This window comes from Prenolepis imparis, unplaced genomic scaffold (genome assembly GCF_030444845.1).
Source record: "Prenolepis imparis isolate NDT839.2.m4 unplaced genomic scaffold, iyPreImpa1.0 SCAF_3, whole genome shotgun sequence".
In the NCBI taxonomy this organism is placed as follows: Eukaryota; Metazoa; Arthropoda; class Insecta; order Hymenoptera; family Formicidae; genus Prenolepis; species Prenolepis imparis.
The window spans coordinates 15,664,040-15,685,829 of record NW_028141161.1 but is presented as its reverse complement, the minus strand read 5'-3'; the positions used below and the strand labels follow the sequence as shown (position 1 = coordinate 15,685,829).

Here is a 21,790-nt window from a genome sequence, read left to right as displayed (position 1 = left end):
AGTTGACCTATATATTCATATATAAATTTATATATGGGTTATATGTATTTATCAATACAGAAAGGATTAACTGGACAGGGTTCTGTCGATCGAATATAAAACCTTGAGAGGCAGATGCCGGGCCGAAGCATAATTATGTAGCAGGTGTATAGTGCCAAACGCGCGCTTGACAGGTGAACAGTTAGAGATGGTTTTAATTCCCTCCTCAGAATAACTGCCACTGAATTTTTGGAAAGTCTTAGCTCGAAACTTAAACGAAACAACAAGTTATTTAAACGCTGCACATTGCAGAAATTAATTATAATTCAGTATAATTTTGATTTATTAAATAAACGATTTTATGCGCCAATTGTCACAATTTTGTTGTTGCGAATAATCATGGCGCTAATCGAAATCTTATATCTCATCATTTAAGATCGTTTATTTAAATTTAATATATCGAAATTATACTGAATTATATAATTAATTTCCATGTGTGGCATGTAAACAATGTTCTGCTTAGGTTTCGAGTTAACAATAAGACTTTCCAAAAATTTGGTGGCAGTTCTGAGGCAGGATTTATAGCATGCTATCGTCACAAAAATCGATTAATATCGATCTCTCGGCGCGCGTGCGATACGAATAGCCGCGGGATTTCGTCTTGGTATGCGCGGACGAAACCTTGTCTCGCGACGATTTATTTCGGGCACCGATACGCGTAGATATGCGCGCGGAATACGTGATCAAGATCGTGCGTGTCCTGGTGTCGATCATTCGTCCGCGTGCACGTGCAGTCGATGAGAATGAATCGCTTTTTATGCTCTTCGCGCGGCGTTTCATCAGTTTTTCCCAGGGCTACACGCGATTTGCGTCGTGGCGTGAAGTCGATACTCCCGTGTGAGGCTCCTCTTTCTCGTCGATACGAACCGGCAACCGGGTGGGAGAGATGAATAATTTCGTCGGATGCATACAAACGTACGACTTCTACGATCGGCGTATCGCGTCGTGCATCTTCCCGCAGCATTTCTTCATGATAAGAATACCGTTTGCAATTTCCTCGACATGCCCAGCTGTTGTATGGAAAAGTCAATCGAGCGATGTGTCCAAGAGACGACGCTCTTTTATGTCGGCGAATAAGCTGTAAATCAAATCATTATATCGATGTCATAAAGTTACCCGGGAGCCCGTAAAACAAATCCTGATTCTTCGCAGTCGGTGAATCTCCTGACCAAACTATTATAATTTCAAAGAAGTCAATTAGCTCCTGTCGGCGAGAATTAACGCGAATGACGATGGACGCGTCGATAATGTGTATCGTAAAATTAAATTAAACTGCATTCCGATAAAACTTCACGTCGAGATAAAAAATGAATGTTAAAATCCCTTATCATTATTATTTTAGACTTTAGATTGTAAGATATTTATTTTTTATTTTGGAGCAAAATTATTATAGCGAGCAGATTAAAATAATCTAATGAGTCCATTAATTAAGTTTTATTGAAAGACATCTTCAAAAGTCTTTTAATAATAATCGTGAACTTTTAAATGATTTAGTTCGGGATATACGCATACACACACAATTAAATTTTCCAAAATTTATATTTTAATCGCACGACTGCTAAATTCTTTGTCGAGTTTTATTTGGAAAATGCATACACGAATTCATTATTACGCATAATATCTCGAAAGAGACATTCCCGCCGCGTATTCTCGACTATATCGATCGATACTTTCGTTCATAAAGAATAAGGATCGGCAACCCGTCTCACACATAAAGTATAGTGTTTCAATGTCAGAGTTACAGGAAGCAACTCGATACAGTTGGCTTCTGAACACGTGCGGACGCTTAAGCGGAATAATATATCGCCGTCGAGAGCGGATGGGATTCGCACGATTAAACACTGAATCGATAGCACCTTTAGTGATATCGATATGAATCGATTATTGATTTGCATAAATCGTACATTATATAAATAAATGTGCAATACATTTCCAATCAGAAATTTATTTCACGCATACGCAACACTTCAATAATTTACACACACAACAATAATCTATTAATTCAAAAAAATGTTAAATAGTTTATTAACTATAAGCTATAAGTACAAAAAAATAAAATTCATTTGTACAATATCGATTTGAAAAGAAACGAAATTTTGCGAAACGCTGCTTCATCGAGGAAGAGCCGAGGGTCGACGCGAGAATCGTTGGGGAACAGAAGGGCGCGTGCCAAGGGTTCGCATCTGCTGCAGTCTGCTTTACAGCCCCTCGTTCTTTTCAAGAAAGAGAGAAGGTCACCGCCATCAGCACCGCCGTACACTGCCATCGACGTGTGCATAAGTCTCCGGTTACAAAAAAAGAAGAAAAAGGGAGGGACGCTTCCGCAGGAAGCACCGACGAGATCCCTCTTTTCGTTCGTCCCTTATTATTGAACGTTCTCGTAAACGCGCCACTATTCGATGGTGGAATAATCGGATGCGTAATAATTGTATCGCGCAATTATCGCGCTCCAGCGATCCGAGTAAACTCGTTTGCGAAATCGTGAAGAGGAAAATTTTACATATTACGATCGCTGATTTTTCGCAATATATATTGCAAAAGATTTACTCTCGCATATCGCAGAATATTATAAACAGTTCGACTCGTTACGGCTGAACGTAACGGAGGCTGCACGTAATGAGCCGAACACAAAAAACGCAAATTGATCCACGGCAAACGTTGCAAAAACTGAACAAATATAATAAATAAGATATCGGTTAAAAGGAGAAAGAATAAAGTACATTTAAGTATGAGTGCATTTAAGTAAATAACTCGTCCAACAAAGCAAAATCATAGTCATCGAGCATCATAATTGACACTTTTTAGCTTCACTGCTTTGAAATGAAATAAAATTATAAATTGCTCTTAAAAAATTGTTCGCTTGTATCGCTTTCAGTAACGAAAAGGGAAAATTTTATTTTGTTGCGTAGATTCGTGAGTTCAGTTTCCTTTCATTTTCTACGTCGAAACGGAAAGATATGTGAAAGAGAAGAATTGTATTTGTGTGCGGCTTAATGCGACTGCCGGCTACGAATACACAGTCGACAACGCGTCCCTGTATCGGAGGGCCCTAAAGGAAGGGGACCGGAGCCAGGTAAGCAGCTGCGAGCATCTGCAGGGGCAGAGCGGCAGCCGCATGTTTAAATTAGTCCCGGCACAACTGTCGTGCGCGCAACATGTATCGAAGATCATTTCCGAGCCCGGTGTATTGGAAATCGAATTAACGAAAAATCGTGAAAGAAGGTGACAATTAACGCATCTCGAGTCATCTTAATTTTTTTTGCACGAATAGATACAGTCGGTGTAAATTCGAGATATTAGCATCAAAATTAACATTGCGATAAAACAAGATCGAAAAAATTTTTATTCGCGAAAAGAGAAATCTTTTTTCCTAAAGCTTGCGAGCACACAATGCTTGTAATAAATAATTATTTCACGGAGATTATAGTTGAATTCGAGTGTAACGGTTAAAAGAGAGTGTGACAAATTAAATATTCCTGATGTACATATGAATATAATCAATTAGATAAAAACAGAGAGACAGGAAAAAAGAAAAAGATAAATTGATGGTCCTGATATTAAAAGTGAAACAAACGGCAAAATTTGTTTAAATGATCGTATGAAGAATCGGGAAGCGAAAAAGGAAGCGGAAGATGTTGCTACTCAGGGTGATCGTGATGTTGATCGCGTGCTGGATCGTCAAGTGCGATCTGCTGGATCTCTATGTCCAGCACATGGACGAGACCATGAGGACAAAGTTGTACAATAAGCGACATCCCATACATCCCGTTTCCAAAAGGATAAAGAGGAGTCCCGAAGACGAAGAATCGTTGTTCAGGTTCGGTAATTTCAAGAAGGTACGATTGGACGTCGATGAAGAGTGGTTGAAGCAATGGAAAGCCAAGAAGAGAATCATTCCTTATCAAAACGACGCTTTAGACTATCCGAATAAACGAGAGAAGAACCCTGATCCTGATCAACATGAAATGCTCTCGAATACGACGCAGGATTTGAAACATCCTGAGGAAACAATGATTTCCGAAGACGCCGAAAATTCGCAAGCGCCAATCGATATCGAGACTGCAAAATCGACATCTAACATCGTTAAAGACGAAATAGAATCGAATGCTTCGTATTATGCGACGATCGAAGAGCAAAAAGAAGCGTCAAGGGACGACGAGCTTCCGATCGTTCGTGAGAATCAAACCGATATTGGAAAATTCGTCGTCGAACCTCTAGAATTTGCAGGAGAGATTTCAGCGGAAAACTGGAAGGATTCCGAAGAGATAGAGAACAAGGAGAGTTTGGAGTTCGAAATCATCAGCGAGAACGAGCGAATCAATCCGAAGCCATTCGATGATCCGAGATTCAAAAGGATACCGAAATTATGGGAAAACCGGATACCAAAGAAGTACTTTCCTTCTGTGGAAAAGTCGGTCAAGAATCACATCAAGGACAAGAAGACGAGATTCACTAGAAGCGCGAAGGAAGGTGGAAATAATCGAGGAATATTTAATGCCAAAGTGCCAAAGTTCACCAGGTACGAGAAGTTGGACGAGGACGGTGACGTGATCCTCGAATGGGATCCTTCGGACGACGAGGAAGTAACCTTCAGGGTCACCGCCAAGACCCTGGGCTACGTCGGCATCGGCTTCAACGAGAAGAGCCATATGATGGGCGCAGACATCTTACTCGCTTGGGTGGACGATCACACTGGCGTTGTCAATCTACTGGTAAGTTTCCTGCTAGGCTTTATTCCGATGTCACAATAATACAATTGATCGATAGGAAAGCGACCGGGGGGATCGATAAATCTCAATGTCAAAAAAAAGATAGGACGGTCTTCGCCGTATAAAAAGGTATCGAAGCTGCATAACTTCGATCTGCTGACGAAGCTAGAATCTCACATGTCTATATTATCGAGTTCTTGTCACGATTTTTTATATATAGTTATAATGATATTACATTATTAACGAATACACTGGAATACATTATTTATTATTGATTTTTCAGAAGCGATTTTTTTCAAATAATTAATTTCTTAAAACAATAGTTATTTTAATAAAAAATTAATTCAAAAGTAAATTAATATATAAAGATTTTCATAAATAATTTTTCTTTCCGTGATTATTAATCCTTTATACGCGGCAAATTACTTTCACGCGATTGCGATATGAAATTAACACGGTTGTCGCGCAAAAAGTGCTTTGTGTAGGTATGAGAATGCGAACAAGGATTAATAAAGCGATCGCGATCTAACTAGATGAACTAATGGATCGCCGTCTCGTCATTCAATCGTGTGGGAAGAACTCGTTTTCTTCTTATCGTCGCCTATCGATTACGCAACACATGCGATCGACATGGTCTCGACACTTTTCCTTCGATTATCTTTGTGAGTCACTTATTCATTGATTAAATGAAAGTACAGCTCGTCAAAATTATTATAGAAAATAGACGCGAAAGAAGAAGAGAAATACAAAATATAAAATTATTCCAAGAGAATTTTTCGAAAGGTACAGGATAATATAATTTCGACGTAATTAATTGGAATTAATTGGAATAAAATATTTTAAAAAATCTAAAATATATAAAATAAAACAGCGATTCTTTAAACATGTGTAAAACAGAAGTTGTAATATATTTTAATCGTATACTTAAGAGCGCGAAATTGCAACACAATCTTGATTGCTCTTGACGACGACACGTCAATATCGAAGATGTTCGAATGGAAAAAGCAAGGAGGAAGAAACAAACTCCTCGGCTTGATTTCACACCGAAACAGCTCCCCACGAGATACGAGACAGTTCGAAACCTGTCGGCGCATATCTCTCTCCGGCGAAAAGAGCCGGCGAAAGGCTACGAAGCAGGGAGATAGGTATACAAAAAGGGGGACAACAAAGAGAGGAGAGCGAGATGGAGAGATGAAGGAAGAAGGAGGAGAAGAAGAAGAAGAAGAATAGAAGAAGCACGACGAAGAGGCGAAACGAAGAAAACGAAAGGAGGAGAAAAAGGAGTTAAAGAAACGAGAAAGCCGGGGAATTAAAGGAAGATTAAGAAGGCGGTCGGAGCAGAAAGGGAGGTCGAGCTTGAAGGACCTGCGCGAGATTCCGATATAGGGAGGAGAAACAACAAAAGAAGTATCAGGACTAGCTCTGAGCCGCATCTCTCCGTTCGAGCGACGAAATCGCTTTCGAAGCCCGCTCACGCAACCGAATCGTATTAATGAGAAACGTTAATTAACGCGACGTCATGACGTTCGATGAAGCCGTCTTCGTCTTCGTCCAGATGCAAGATGATGGCCATCGATGTATCGCGGGTACGCTTTGAAAAATGCGTAGGACGGTAAACTTGTTAAAGAGAAGAAATTATACGCCCGTCAGTGATAATATAATTTTGATCGGCAAAAATAATAGCGCATATAATTATTATTTATTATAGTGTAGAACGCGATAATCATCGCGACAATTAAAATTTCCGAAAAAGGTGGCACGAGACGTTTTAATTGGTGACCAGGTACCAAAGGACCGGCGAAGAGACGAGGACTAAACGATGAAGGTCCGGGCCCACAGAACTTGCTTCGGCCCGGACCCTGCCCTCTTCTCCGAAATCCTAATCTTAATTAAATTTATATTCATTACGCTTGACGACGCCCGGCCTTATATCGCCGCTCGAGGAATTCCTTCCGAAAGCGCGGCTTGTCCCCCTCCGTTTAACACGCGGAGGCTAAAAACGCGGAATTTACTCGGCAATTTCTTGTACTATACGACTTCGTAACAGCATCCTTTTCTTCGTTTTCCTTTTACCGTAAAACGAATTGATTCTATTTTTACCGCACCGGGGATTCTCTTGTATTTGTCCAGATTGTAAAGCGACGAAATCCTCTTTTCGCAAAAATTCTTCTTTTCTCCAGAGTTAATTCGCGCATCGCCTTCTCGCCTCTCACCATGAAAGATTAAAACGCGGTTTCGAGAGAGTCACGCGATGTATAGCCGGGCGAGTCTTTTAAAATCATCCGAAATAAAATACGAACGGAATGGGCGGCGGTTTTCCATCGACTCCGAATTTTCGTGAGTCGATTTACCTGATCTCTTTGTCCCAAGTCGACGAGAGGGTTGGGAGAAAAGAGGGTGAGACGAAAGAAACGACGAGGGATGGCGAAGGAAAGGGGCACGGTTGGAGAGGAAAGGGGAAGGCACGGATCCAAGAAAGGCCGGGATAAAATTAACGAACGTGGTTCCACAACGGACGAGATAACGTCGTGATAAATTTATGTCCGACCGGGGGCCTCTCGCCGCGCGTTTCTTCGACGCGTACGCGATCGATCTACCCTCGTGCCCTTCTTACCTTGATGAATTGTAAATCTCCCGACGAAACGGATCGGGACCTGGACCTTATATATGCCTCATCAACGTAAGGATAATTTATTATATAATCCTATAATTTAAAAAATAGCGCTATGCAATAATTGCAAATCAACTTTCTTTTTTACTAGAAACAAGGAGGCGTTTTTAATCGCGAGCATCATAATCGGCGAACAGAGGCCCCCCGTTGAGACGACAATTTGTTATCGTTGACGGTAACCCCACGTGTTCATATATGTACATGATGTTTCATAAAGAAATTCGCGTTTGACAAATATCATACGTCCGTACCTGTTACACCGACATGTGATGCACTTATATATACTCAGATTCAGACGCCCCGGAGGCTGAAGGCGCCGGCGGCGAAGGATACACACTCGATGTGGATATAAGGGTTGCGTATGTGAATTTGCGTGGCCGAGTGTGGTCGTGTGCGAAGATCGGGGGCGAGAGGGCGAAGGGAGGGCCCCGCCGGGTATGCTTGGAGTTAGGGGCCCAGTCAAGGCCTCCAGACATCGTCGGCGGGGGGGCCGTGCGCGAATCTTTGAGCATCGCTGCCGAGAAGGACGAAAGGATAGTCCCGGGTCCAGTGAAATGATGCTGCGATACGTGTGTATGCGTGTGTATATGTATAATCGAAATACGCGATAGCTCGAACCCTGAAAGCCCGACGTAGCGGGACCTCTTAATAGGTTCCGCCGATTGAAAGGTGAATGCAAGTAAAGTATGCGCTTGAATTAGAGACTGAATTAAATAGAGTTAAATTAGAAAATGAAAATTAAAAAATGCATCGTTAAATCTTCAATTTAACCATGTCCCGATCGGGCGGGATCGGAAAGGATTCGCGAAGTAATCGCGTCGGATAATTAATTAATCGCTATTGATTCGCCGGCGAATGGGAGGTGCATGGATCTCATCGGCAGCCAGGTAGAAGACGGTTTAAGGACCGTCTCCGAGCGCAGTTCAGCGCCGTCCAGCGTGACCGACAATGCGTGCGCGCGTACACGATGATTACGATCGTAATTTATTACCGCGCCGGGAAATACGACTCGCCGCACAAGCGAATCTGAAATGCACGTAATCTGCGATCCGTCCATCCCGTCTCTGGTCCCAAGGGCCGACGGGTCTCTCTCTGTTCAGGACGTCCACGGACAGACGGACGGACAGTCGAGCGCAACGGTGCATGGAAGGGCCTCCTCTTCCTCTTCATCCTCCACCACCTTCTCCTACCAGATTTCGCTGCGATTTTTTTCTCATTATCCCGGACGAGCCCTCTTCTTCGTTTTCTACCACTGGCCAACACGTTTTCGTTCTTTTCCAATCCCACTTCACGTCGACCCCTCCCGCGCGGATATACCCGACCGCTATCTTCTCACAAAGCGCAGCGTACATGCCGAAGAAACGCAAAAATAAAATCCCTAACGTGTCTTGGATGATAGCCGGATTAGTGGTGATTAATGATTATCGCGTCGCGCTAAAAAAATTCTTAAATGAAAGAATAAAATAATAATGCGGCTAATCTGATAGAAAAAGATACTCGCATCGTAATTTATTATTAATAATTATCATTAATTAAAATTATCAATGATCTATTATTAATGTATCGTTTGAAAAGCATACAAAGTAAAAAAAATCATCTAAATATGAGAGACAAAAGTTTGAAATTTTTTTTACCTGTAATGGAGAACAATCGTAGATAGCTCGCCTTGAGGTGCAATAAGGATTCGTCACGCCGGTAGCGTGTATTAATAGCACGATTAGCGGCGCGGAAAAGGTGTGGATGTGAAAGAAACGAATAGGTAGAAAGAGCGTCAGTAATTTATATATCTTCGAATGTGCCCCAAAGGTGGGTCAGGCAGCTGTTCGATTTTATGGTGTTATTGCGTATAGCCACGCCGCGCCGTAGAGCTTAGGCGTCAACAACGAGATGTTTACGCCTGATGCGACCTGGAATACAGGGTATTATCTGCCGTGCAAAGAGGAGACCAAGGAATTCGCCAGAGAATTTGTCTATCTGATCCGTCTTCGCGCTAATCATTGCTCCCTTGCCTCGCTTCTTCTTCTTCTTCTTCTTCTTCGTGTCGTGGAAGTCGTCTGGTCGGTTCCGCCGCTTTATCTCGTTTCACGCATTACTCCGCGGTTCTTTGCGGCGACGAAAAGAAGACGAAAGGAAATTCCCTTTCGACCGAAGAAGAATATTTCACGGATTAAGATTAACCTGGTGGTAACGTATATTTCAGTCGGTGTTTCTTCGAACTTAATAAGAATCGTTCTTTTTTTGTGAGAAGTTTCCTTTTCATTTTAGTAATGTTATAAAATCTTAAAAATTAATGCATTCTTCTTAAGAAAGAATTTAATCAAAAGTTTAATCAAATGTATATTTGATTAAATTTCTGAGAAATATCGTACGATGTTTTTCTTGCGCCTTATTTGGAATACCAAATAAAGTATAATAGAAGCGGGGACCAGAGGATACATCGGACGGAAGTATCGATTATAAAATCAATCGTGCAGCCGCACGTGTAGCCACATCGAGGAGGGATTATTAATAAACGAAGGTCGAGATGCTTATTAGTATTCCAGAATTCTTGACATAACCCAGCCAAATGATTTACGATTCTCGCGTCGCGGAACCGGTCCATCCTGGTCAAATAAAATATCGTCCGTATCGCGCCATTTGTTCACTTTCAGTGAACTACCCTTCGGAACCACGTACCTGAATCATCGCTTCTTACCGCGATCTTTTCTACGTTCTCCCTTCTCGTAATTCTTAATCCGCTCTTCGGATTTGCGAGAGCCTGATACTTTACAACGTCTGTAACAACCTGCTGTGAACTGGAGAAGACCCCACAGTGATATTGGATTAATTAAAAAATTTATAATTAATAGAGGTAGCGACATTTAATCGTTGTGAGCTATCATGTTTTCCGGTTATAAAAAGTATTAACGTTATCCAAGTTCTCACACTGAACGATTCCATCGAGCTGGTAAACTCGTTGAATTTTTTGAGCGAGAAGATCTTTCAGTGGGCAATACTATACGTAAACCGGTCTGCAAGTAATATCTGGTATCGAAACTTCTTGATACCAGAAAATAGAAACAGAGATATAATATTGTAAAAGTAAACATTTGGATAAGTAATTAATAACGAAAGAATAATTATTCATATTTAATTAAACAGACTTGTAAAACTTATTATAAAAATTCTTATTTTATTCATATCGAAATAAGATCAGCTTTTCTCTTAAAAATCAGAAAAATATATATATGCATCGCCAGCTGTATCAATTTAAAAAAATTCGTAAGCACCAATATCAATCTCAAAGATCGTAGACTCGTCTATTTAATTCCTTCGGTTTAAAACTCTGATGCATAAAATAATTCTGAAATATTTCTCCATGGAATACAACTAATAAAAAAACTGATAGAAAAAATAAATATAGAAGAGAGAGCGCGGAAGTTCTTATCTTCGTTACAAGATAGCTTGATATCAGGATAACTTTGGAGTAAACGTCCTAAATAACCACGAAAACGTCTTTCTTTCTTTTTGTTTACTGCTGAGTTTTTCTTTCATTTTTTTTTTGTCATACTGGCGTTACCGGTATAGTTACTGGTAATACGTAGCGGCACGATGAGAGTTACGGACCCCCTTTTTTCGGGCCCCGCCTCGCCTCCAGGCCAGAAAACAACGCTCAGAAAAAGAGAGCGAATTAGCGCTGTTACTGCTGTCGAACCACCGAGAAACTGGTTCGCAGAAGCACTCTCATGTTCCAACGAAAGTTTTATCTAGTTCTATGATTATTTCGAAATGCTGAAGACACATAATTTCTAAAATATTTTGTCATTTAAAACGTGTTGTTCGAAAAATTAAACCTTGATTTACGCAAAAAGAGGTGACTGACATATTCTATGTTATTTAACAGTATTATAGCATCTCATCAATTTTTTTCAGTTTTAATTATCGGATTGTTATCTATAACTGTAACTGATGGAGATCTTTTTCCAAGGCTTGCAAAATAATCGCGAGAAAAAAATGTACGAAGAAATGGAAACGATTTCAAAACGCAACTTTACTCGCCGGAGCTTTATCGAGCCGAAGGTTCTCTTTTGACTTAAAGTGCATCTTTAAGTCGATCGGTGCGACCAATGAAAGCAGAAATTCTCTCTCCGCGTGCGATTAAAGTAGTAACCGCGAGAATCGTTAAGCGGTCCGCCGAATAAATTGCGGGGGACGCACGCACCCCCGAGCAGGCGCCTCCCCAACGGACGAGGGAGCGAGGGGGTTTCCAACCGCATTTTAATTCGTTGATTATTATTCCACGTAACCGCTCGTAAAACCGGCCACGATGAGCCTTAACGACTCGCCGCGCGTAATTGCGCTTAACCGCGTACGCGCGGCTTCTTCGACGCCGGGACCGCGACACGTGAGAACCGGGACCGGAATCGAGACTAAAAAACTCGGCATAATCATAATTTCTCTGTCTCGAAAGCAGACTAAAATAAATCAGTTCAGAAATCAGAAACGAAGGAGAGAAATTGCGAGATTTCCTGTCTAATAATCATTTCTAAATGTAGATTCTCTAATTTTATTTTAATCATAACTAACTTTATTTCGACTTTATTGTAGATTTTTTAACGATTATTTAATTTTGCTCGTCAGCATTAAAAAAGGAAAAAATTAAGTATTTTATATATAATACTATTATAAAATATATTAAAATATAAGCTGAGAAGCCACGCTGTAATTATTTCTCCAACTTAAATCAATTTCTTTTATATCACTATATAATAAATAAATAAATTTTTTATATAAATTTTGATAATATATTTATAATTAATAATTAATAATTAATTAATTTTTGATATAATTAAATTATACATAAATATTTCAACAGTTAGATAGATTGGTTCTTCATCTTTACAATGATGTAAATTACACGAATCACACGAGTCTGTGAGTTACAAATCTGCAAGCAATTTGCGCAAATTTTATCCGATCACCACGTCGATTCTTTAGAGTTCCCGAAGGACAGAGAAATCCTTTATCCCTTCTCCCCGAGGAGCGAACTGCTACCAGCTGCTGTTCTGCCAGGTGGTAAAAAGGAGACTTGGACGAAAAGAAGGGAAGAAGGTACCAAATACATGTGAAGAAGAGAGAAAAACAGACAGTGCGGTTGGTTTCACCGGCGAGTCGAGAGTGAAAAAGCAAAAGAAAAAAAAGAAAGAGAGAAAGAGAAAGATGCAGGCAAGAGCAAGACGTGGAAGAAGCAAGCTAAGCAAAAGAGGAGTGGAAGAAAGAAGGGAAAGGAACGAGAGGGAAGGGCGACCCAAATGCACATATACTTCAAAGTGCAAGAGAAAGAGAGAGGGGAGGAGAAAAAATGAAGAAGAGGCTACCATCAAAACACCTGGCGAACATCCTTCTGCTAGTGGCGCCTCTTCGAAGAAATTCCTTCCTTTTTCTCCAGGACCAGGGGATCCATGGGAACCGTTTTCGGGGCACAAAGCGATACGGCGGCGTTTCCTTTTTGCGGAGGCTACGATCTATCTTACGGAAAAACATTCCACGGAATATTTGCGACCGGGATTTCGGGATCTCGCGCGTCTCTCGCGTATAGAAAGCCGATCGGCATTTATACGAGACACGCATTGTGTGCGAAGCGAAACCGCGGGAAAACGATATGTCCTCTGACATCCTGTTTTTCATCCCCTGGCCGAAGCGTCACCCGAGAAGAATCTTCGACGAACGATCTTAATCTCGATCTTAATCCTGATATGAATAACTTGATGCGCAGGTCGTGATGTGGTATTTCGTATCTCTTCGCAATTTAAAGATTTTTAAAGCAGGCCACGATTCTTTAGAAAATCTAGGAAAGATCTTTTTTTATCTCTTGGTTCAGATCCCACTTATGGCGATACCTCGTGAATCTCACATTGCGATAGATAAATAAAAAGTTGATTAGATATGCGGTGAGAAAGAATGTCTCTCAGAGAAGAGGATCCGCGTCACCGCTCAAGGATCTATATCCTTGCCCGTATCTTGGGAACGCGCCTCGCGAGCAGAACTCGCGTGTGACGCGAGTGAAAAAGCCTCTCAGACTCTCGCAGGAAGCACGAACGTGACGTCACATCCGTCGAATTAATTTTCCGAGTCCCACAGGCGTGCGTGCCAAGTTCCAAGATCGAAGACGCCTCTCGATCGTCCTCTTGGTTCTCTCTCTTGGATCCTGAATCCTGACTTGGGTCTAAATTGCAATCTTCGTCTCCCTCTTCTCTCATCGCATCGATAAAGTCATCGATTCATCGACTATATCGAGGCGCAACTAACGAGCCTTGAACAGTAGCTCTTCGCGCGAGAATGATCGCGATAATGACATCGTGGACGACGTATTCGTTATTCTGCAGCGTGAGAGAACCCGTTTTTAAGCCGGGAACACGAGACACGTCGTTGTCAGCGTCGTCGTGACTCACAATCGCAGAAAATCAGGTGTCTATGTCGAGAGTCGAGCCGGCTCACATCTCGGCGATCATTTGCATAATATTTTCGTCTAACGAGCCACTTTGCGGCATTTTTCACCCCCTCCCACCCTTCCGATACAGACAGCTGCGATAATCCACCGTCAGAATCCGAGGAAGTTTCCTCTTCTTCTCTTTTTTCTTTTAAATTTTTCCTAGTTTTCGAAATAACAATTAGTTCCCAGATGTGTTCTTGTTGCTTTGAATTATTCTCGATAAATTTATGTCGATAGATAATCGATGGATGAGACTCATGTTATTGTCTTTACGACTCGATTTTATGTCTCGAAACAGCTTATTCTAGTGCGAAGCTACAAAAGGAACTGACGAGACATGCAAATGTTAAAATAATCGACTCATATTTACTGTTAAAAATTAGCGTGAGAGTCTCACACGTTGAAGGATAGATTTAGTTGTGAAATATCAATTTTTGGATAAGGATCGAATAAATTAAAAAACAGCCTTCTTTTCGGATCTCAGACCTTTTAATCGTCGAACAACGCCAAAACCGTATTAATTAGCCTGATGGCGATGAGAATATCCGGATGCCATGAGAAAACCGTCGCGAACTTCGTGAGAACGCACTTGAACCCCACGAAATTGCGATGTGACTATACCACTGTGATCGAGATAAAAAAATGAAGATTCTCGGAGCCTTCCGGGAAGATTTATGCACGCGTATTATTATGACACCCGGACGGCCGGGTTGTTCTCCGCTAATGAAACTAATTGTAATTAAAACCATACTTATCTATACTCAAAGATCGAAAATTATATATTTACACCCTACACATGGAGTCACCTGTAACTGCGAAAAGTTTGAAGTGAAAAATGAAAGAATGATCTTCGTTTATTAAAGATTTATAATATATAATTCTTTCTTCTGTTTTATACTTCTGTTTTAACAAAATAATTTCTACCTTTTTTTTACACGCCTCTTGTATGTTAAAAATATATAAGCGACATAAATAAACATTGTTAATTATCGTTAAAGTGATGAAAGTACAGTACAAAGACAGCATAGATTAAAATGTCAGCAATCCGATAGCACAATAATCACAGCAAGATGAGACTATATAATTTTGAAGCACAAAGTGCGCAGAGATACGAATATTTTGCAGATCATTTTAATGGTAATGAGAGCATCTCCCTCCTGCCCTCTTCCCTCTTTTGTATCTTTCCTTATTCACATTTCCACCGGTTTCTCGCAACGTTTCGCGAGACGCACTTATTACTATTTCCTTTCTACACGTGCTCGTTACGAGACACGTAGTACTCCACCGGGCATGACGGCAATTATTTGGATTCATTACGAGCAGGAAGGAGACTTCCCTTCAGAGTTTCGCCGCTCTCGTCCCGCGTACGTCAGGGTGCGTCCTACCGTAACCGGGGCCCAACGGACCTAAACGCCTGCGGCCTCCCTTATTCGCGTGCGCTACCATAACAGCTGGGAGAATTGCTTCCTTCTTTTCTTTTCAAAGTCTTACCGCTTTATCGCCTGGCACAGAAATATTGGCCCGTGATTTTGGACATCTCTTCGTAAAATCGCAGCCGTGTACATACAAGGCATACCAGATTTACCACGTAATTTCGTACCGCAGAGTTCTTGATGAATTCTTAATCGATTTTTTTTGTAGGAAAAATTTTAAAAATTGATTTTTTATTGCAAACTTTAAACTTTTAAAGGATAATAAAAAATATTAATTTTTTATATCTTTTTGGAATTAAAGTTACTTATTAACGTGTAATTTTTATTTTTATATATTTTTAATTTAACATTTTTATTAAGGGAATATTCATTCTAAATTAATTAAATAAGTAAGTGATACACTCTGAGACGTGAATAAAACATACTTTCTGTTGTGATGACGAAACTATATGTCATTCAGCCTGGTCGACCTTAAAACGCGTGAATGAAAACCGCGTAACATATAAAAAATGACACATTCGTCGTACTTTATTTAAGCAAAGTAAAAGAGAAAGTAGGTAAGACTGGAGAGATAAATTGCATCGGACAGGAGGAGCCCTAGTCCCAATTCGCCACGAATACAAACACCTGGCACTCACCTGACCCGATAAAGCTCTCGATTTCTCGTTCAAGGTACAAGGAGCGAGTTTCGGGGCCCGCGGCGTCTTATTCCGATGGGTACGTTGAACCTTCTGACGATGATTCTAACGTCTCTCTCTCCATTTTCGTGTTCCAGGACTCGCATGGTATCGAGATGAAGGCCGCACCGGTTACTGACACATCTCAGGACGTCAGGGTACTTGGTGGTTCGCAAAACGAGACCCACACCATTGTCATGTTCGCTAGGAAATGGCAGACATGCGACCCTCAGGATCGTCAACTCACGGTAAGTCTCAAGATTAAAATATAATTTATTCATTAAAATATAATTTTAAAATGCTAGTTATATTAACACATTCCCGTTATAATTAAGTCTAAATAATTATTCATTCCTCGAATGTATATATAAAATGTCTCTTTCTATATTAAAAAGATAACATCTCCAATAATTAGTAACAAGCTATTAATATCTGACTTTATGATGAGCACAATATTATATATTACTCCTCGAATATAATTGCTGTAATAAATTAAAATATGAACACAACATTATAGATGGTAAATATTATAAATGATGAACAGCTACTTATAAAATTAAAATCTTTGCTACGAGAATGTGAGATATATTTTAAATTTAAAATCAATCTTATAGATTCTAAACCTCCGGGGTGCTTCAAATATTATACATAATTGAAAGGAGTCATTCGGATGCCACAGTGATTCGCAAACGTGCATTAACGTAGCAAGAGTCGGAAATTTATCGCACCTTCGCTAACGCCAAATTACCTTTCCGACCTCTAATCTGCGCTACTCTGTAATTAAAACGCGTTCAAAGAAAGCAAGTTTCGCTGCGCACATATCTCGCTGCAGTTCGTACCGGCTCGAACGAGGTCCTTAAGGAAAGGGTCCAAGGAAGCGAGAGAGAAAGAGAAGGCGAAAGAGCAAGCGGTCCGGAAGATTTACTATACAACCGTCGCGACTCTGTAGAATTTGCGGAGGACCCTCTTTCGATTTATGCTCGGGAAGCAGGGGCCCCGCAGGTTTTAAGAGACCCCGAGGCCCCGCTGCTTCGAATTCCCGCGGCGGTATTTAGGCATTTAACATGCCGTCTGTCCCCTCCAACCCCCCTTCCATCGTAGCACAACCCTTTGGCGATCAATGCGTATCCGCTTCTAATTGCGTGATATATCGTTTGGAATATTATTTATCGAGATAGAATTTTTGCCAAATTTTACAAAATGCCCAATTTTTCCAATCGTTACTATCTTTTAATATTAATTATCATTGCCGTTTTAAACAGCGAAATTTGTTCGTATGATTTCAGGAGGACACTGTCAGAGTGCTGTGGGCTCTACATCCAACCGATCCAGAATTAAACACGGCTATATGGCACGAGAATAGACGAGGAGGAAAGGCCCTAAGGCTGAAGACAGCTGCGGCACATTCGCCACCGCGAGAAACTCGAAATATACGATACTGGGACGTGAAACTTAACCAGGTAGAGTAATAAGATACACGCTCCTTCATTTTCATCTTCATTTATCTAACAAAAATAAAATAGTTTTACTTACTATTTTAATGGTAAAATTTAATATTAATTCTGATAAAGTTGCTAAATCAATAAAGAATAAACGAAGAGAAATAATTACAGATACTAATAATTCTACTTTATGATTGTTCAATGATTGAATTTTATTTAAAATCTAAATTGTCATTTTCTGAATTCTGCGAACATATTAATTGTGATTTTAATACCATCATCGTTTTGACAGTTTGAGGTGGACGACACGGACACCGTCTACTGGTGCAAGATCTTCAAGGCCTCCTCGCTGGGAGAGAAACATCACATGATAGGGGTAAGACTGACACTGTACACGACGAACGGCGATGCAAATTCTCGCTAACAGGTTTCTCAAGTAGACGAATCTCTCGAGAAGAGAATAAGTCCTGGCGCTGCGACGGAATGCAAAAGGTTGGGCCTGATTCGTATGTGCTTCACGAATCACGGTCATTCCTGCCGGACGTCGCACAACGTGGACGCGCGCGTCATTAGAATAAAGAAGAGACCCGGAATGATGTCACTGCGTGTACTAAAACGTTCGCCGACTGTCAATGCGCTCTCGCGACTGTTCCCAGGGTTCGCGCTGTGAAACTCTCGTCGAATCAAGTTGAAATATAATTTTTCCAAACCGGGGAAAATCGATTAAAATTTAAATAACTTGAAAAATCGCGAGAGATCGCGAAGAGAGAGAGTATTGAACTCTTTGCATCTATATACGGTATAATTTCAGTACACGCCGCTCGTGGAGAAGGCTAACGAGGATCTGGTCCATCATGTGATCCTGTACGAGTGCGCATCGACGTCGCCAATCCTCGGTGAACATGCCAGGATCGCGGGTGCTCGTTGCTACAGCTCGACGATGCCGCGAGCATGGGAATCGTGTCTGCAGCCCGTCCTCGCTTGGGCTCGTGGTAGTAAAGGTAAATTATCTACAAAGTGAAAACAAAGTACGCTGGAACCACGATCGAGTCGCTGTCCCCCTCGGCAAGAGAATTTGCACGAAATTCTCCGCCAAAATACGTTCAAAACATTGTCGGCGAAACTGTTATTTATTCTGCAATCTTATCCACGTCCACGTAAAGAGAAATCGAGAGGAAAAACTTTCGGACAAAAAATTATACTACTTAACAATGTTGTTCAATAAATAGTTTAATAAAAATAAAATGTTCATTGCGCGTGTGATGTCCCATAGGAGAGTGGCTGCCGGAACACGTCGGTATACCTGTAGCGGAACACGGCGAGAGCTCGTATTACATGCTGGAAGTTCACTATAATAACCCGAGTATGAAGAGAGTGATCGACAGCAGCGGCATAAGACTCTACTTGACTCCGAAACTTCGTCCTCAGGAAGCGGGCATCCTCGTGGCCGGTGTGGCGGTCAGCCCTCTTCATTTAATACCCCCGAAGCAAAAGGAATACGCTACCGCCGGATACTGCACTCCGCATTGCACTAAGATGGTAATATTGAAATTGAATTAAAAAATTGAAAGCAATGCTTCATGCTACTTATATACAAAACAATATTAAGTTAAAAAATAAAAGTTTTCTATTTTTTTGCAAATATTATTATAATTCTAATATTGTTTTTCTCAAAAAAATATATCGTTATATTTCTATACTTCTTTTATAATAAACATTCAAGTTTAAATTGTAACGCATAAAATAATAAAGTAAAGAATATATGAAATTAAAAGAGTTGATTTACATTTTTTTCCAGATGTTCCCCGAGGACGGTATCAATATCGTATCGGTTGTCCTGCATTCGCATTTAGCCGGACGTCGTCTCAGCTTGAAGCACATTCGACGAGGTAAAGAATTGCCGAGGATAGTCCAGGACAATCACTTCGATTTCGACTATCAACAGTCTCATACGCTGGAGAAGGAAGTGAAGGTGTTACCTGGGGACGAACTCGTTGCTGAATGTGTTTATGGCACTTTGAACAGAACGAAACCGACTCTAGGCGGCTACGCGGCTACCCAGGAGATGTGTCTGGCGTTCGTCGTACATTACCCCAGGACACCACTCGCCGGCTGCTACAGCGTGACGCCTGTCAGGGATCTTTTCAGGACGCTCGGCGTGCACAGCTTCAAGGGGGTGACGATGGATTACTTGGAGAAGCTATTCCTCATGAATGGGTGAGTTATCTTGCACAGTATTGTTAGAATATATCATGATTTAATAAATCGTTATTAATTCTTCTATCCCCAGGAAAATATCTTTTAATTCGATTCAGTTATTTATTGAAAAGGATTATATTTAAAAAGATTAATATTTAAAAAATAGTATTTTTTTCAATATTAATTAAGATAAATTTATAGGAATTTTATTGTACACGCATGGAGTATTTATTTCTTATCGAAAATTAATTTATTTATTTATTAATCTTATCACCTTGGCTTGAACTTAGTATTTATTTTCCAGAACTGACTTGACTCTGCCTTCGACTTATCAGCAACAGCTTGCCGCTTATCCGTTTGGAAGACCAGCAGACAATATCGATAAAGCTCTTGTTAAAGAAGCTGAGTCTGCGTTAAGAGCGATGAAAGATTACACGGAAGAGAGCGAGGATGATAATATCTTCGCGCAACTCATTATCGAGGAACCCGCAGAATTCCGAGGTAAATATATAATAAAAATAATATTATAGGAACAAAATCAATAAAAAATATATAAATAAATTAAAATATTGTATGTAAAACGTAATCTTAGAGAATATTTCTAACGTTTTCTTTAATGGATTTCCAGGTCGCACTATGGCTCAACATATGCTGGCTTTGCCATGGACGGAAGAATTGCTAGCAAGATCGATAGAAAATAATCTTTATCACGGCAGGCATATGACATTCTGCAGAAAAAGAGACGATCAATTGGCACTGGTAAAATCTCTCAATGCAATTAAAACACTTGTAATCAAAATTTAAAATTGTATTTGCACAACTGAGAGAATACATATATATATATTCTTATATAGTAATATTATTATATAGTAATATATATATATTTTCTCTTTCTAATATGTATATATACTAAAAAAAAGTTATTAAACTCACAATTTTTATAATTTTATATATATAATTTCTTTTATTGCTATTGTTATATATTTTTCATAATTTTTTCATTTGTTTCAAGCCGGCAGATATTCAGACCTTCCCGAATTACACGGCATTACCGGAAATGAACGACACGACTTGTACCGAATTTAAGAACACGTCTGGTTCTTCTGGAAGTTCTCCTATGTTCGTGATAAATCTGGTCACTATCATCATCGTATCGATTGTTATGTTGTAAGACAGCCGAGCAAATAAAGTCAACTACAGTTAATGGTAAGCGTTACAAAACGAATGCGATTCTCACTATAGATTATGATGCGAACGACTTTCTATGTTACGTTTTTTGTATGAATGTTTCTTGTACATTTTCGAATTTACGAAACAAGCCCAATTAATTTATTAATTTAAGCAATCTTATCTTGCACGAGTGATTTCCTCGAATGGTTTTCGAATCCTCGAAACAGATCGGGAAGTTCCTAAAATACTACGTTGCTGGTCACTTCCTTTTCGTAAAGGGACGATAGAATTTTTCAAAAATTTTCGTCAAGCTGGCGCACATTATGAACATATATATAAATGTAGAAATATATAATATAATATAATGTGTAAATATATGATTATATATTAATAATGCGTATTTATATATAAGACATACACAATTTTCCCATTTTGTAATGAGAGTTTTGTATAAAAATAAATGTCTGTAAACATTGTACAATATATATTCCTGTTGATACCCCCGAGTAGAAATATTCTTTTTTTCAACCTCCATTTTTTCATATGAAAGAATATAGTATAAATTGTAGCAAAATTGTATTAGAATGATCCATTCGTTTCAAACATAAAGTATCTTAATGAACTCGTAAACCTATATTTTCTACAGGGCGTTAGCAAAATTATAAAAAAAATTAATTATCGCGCTGATTTAAATTTAAAAAATGAAAGAATATAATTTCTGTAGTTAATATCTCCATTTATATCGGATTTATTAATTTAAAATGGATTTCGGTCAAATAATTCGAAAGCAATTCGGATCTTTCGGAATTAAGCTTCAACGAGCTTTAAAGGACACCCACGATCGACCGCCATTCTGGTTCGCAATTTTCCGGCTGGTTAACCCAAACGCATTGCGGTTTTCCAATCTTTCCGCTCGCAACATTGCCCGTCCGCGCTTTGTACAAGGAAATCTTGTCGCACTAGTATATGGGGCACCAT

General features: G+C 39.9%; 1 protein-coding gene across 1 annotated transcript; it reads left to right on the top strand.

The window, feature by feature from the left end:
• Positions 1–3,153: 3,153 nt before the first annotated feature.
• Positions 3,154–21,256, top strand: LOC145933792 (MOXD1 homolog 1-like). Its single transcript, XM_083033785.1, has 10 exons — positions 3,154–4,751; positions 16,100–16,249; positions 17,288–17,461; positions 17,736–17,819; positions 18,255–18,444; positions 18,717–18,982; positions 19,242–19,660; positions 19,947–20,143; positions 20,271–20,401; positions 20,655–21,256. The coding sequence occupies exons 1-10, from the start codon at positions 3,672–3,674 to the stop codon at positions 20,811–20,813; spliced, it is 2,850 nt and encodes a 949-aa protein (XP_082889911.1). The 5' UTR covers positions 3,154–3,671; the 3' UTR covers positions 20,814–21,256.
• The last annotated feature ends 534 nt before the right edge of the window (positions 21,257–21,790 follow it).

What these genes read in the sequence shown, in the direction of transcription:
- LOC145933792 (XM_083033785.1), top strand. Translation starts at nt 3,672, where the DNA reads ATGTTGCTACTCAGGGTGATCGTGATGTTGATCGCGTGCTGGATCGTC. An exon ending in GGGACGTGAAACTTAACCAG is followed by an intron (nt 17,462 to 17,735) that starts GTAGAGTAATAA and finishes TCGTTTTGACAG; the next exon opens with TTTGAGGTGGACGACACGGA. An exon ending in CTCCGCATTGCACTAAGATG is followed by an intron (nt 18,983 to 19,241) that starts GTAATATTGAAA and finishes ATTTTTTTCCAG; the next exon opens with ATGTTCCCCGAGGACGGTAT.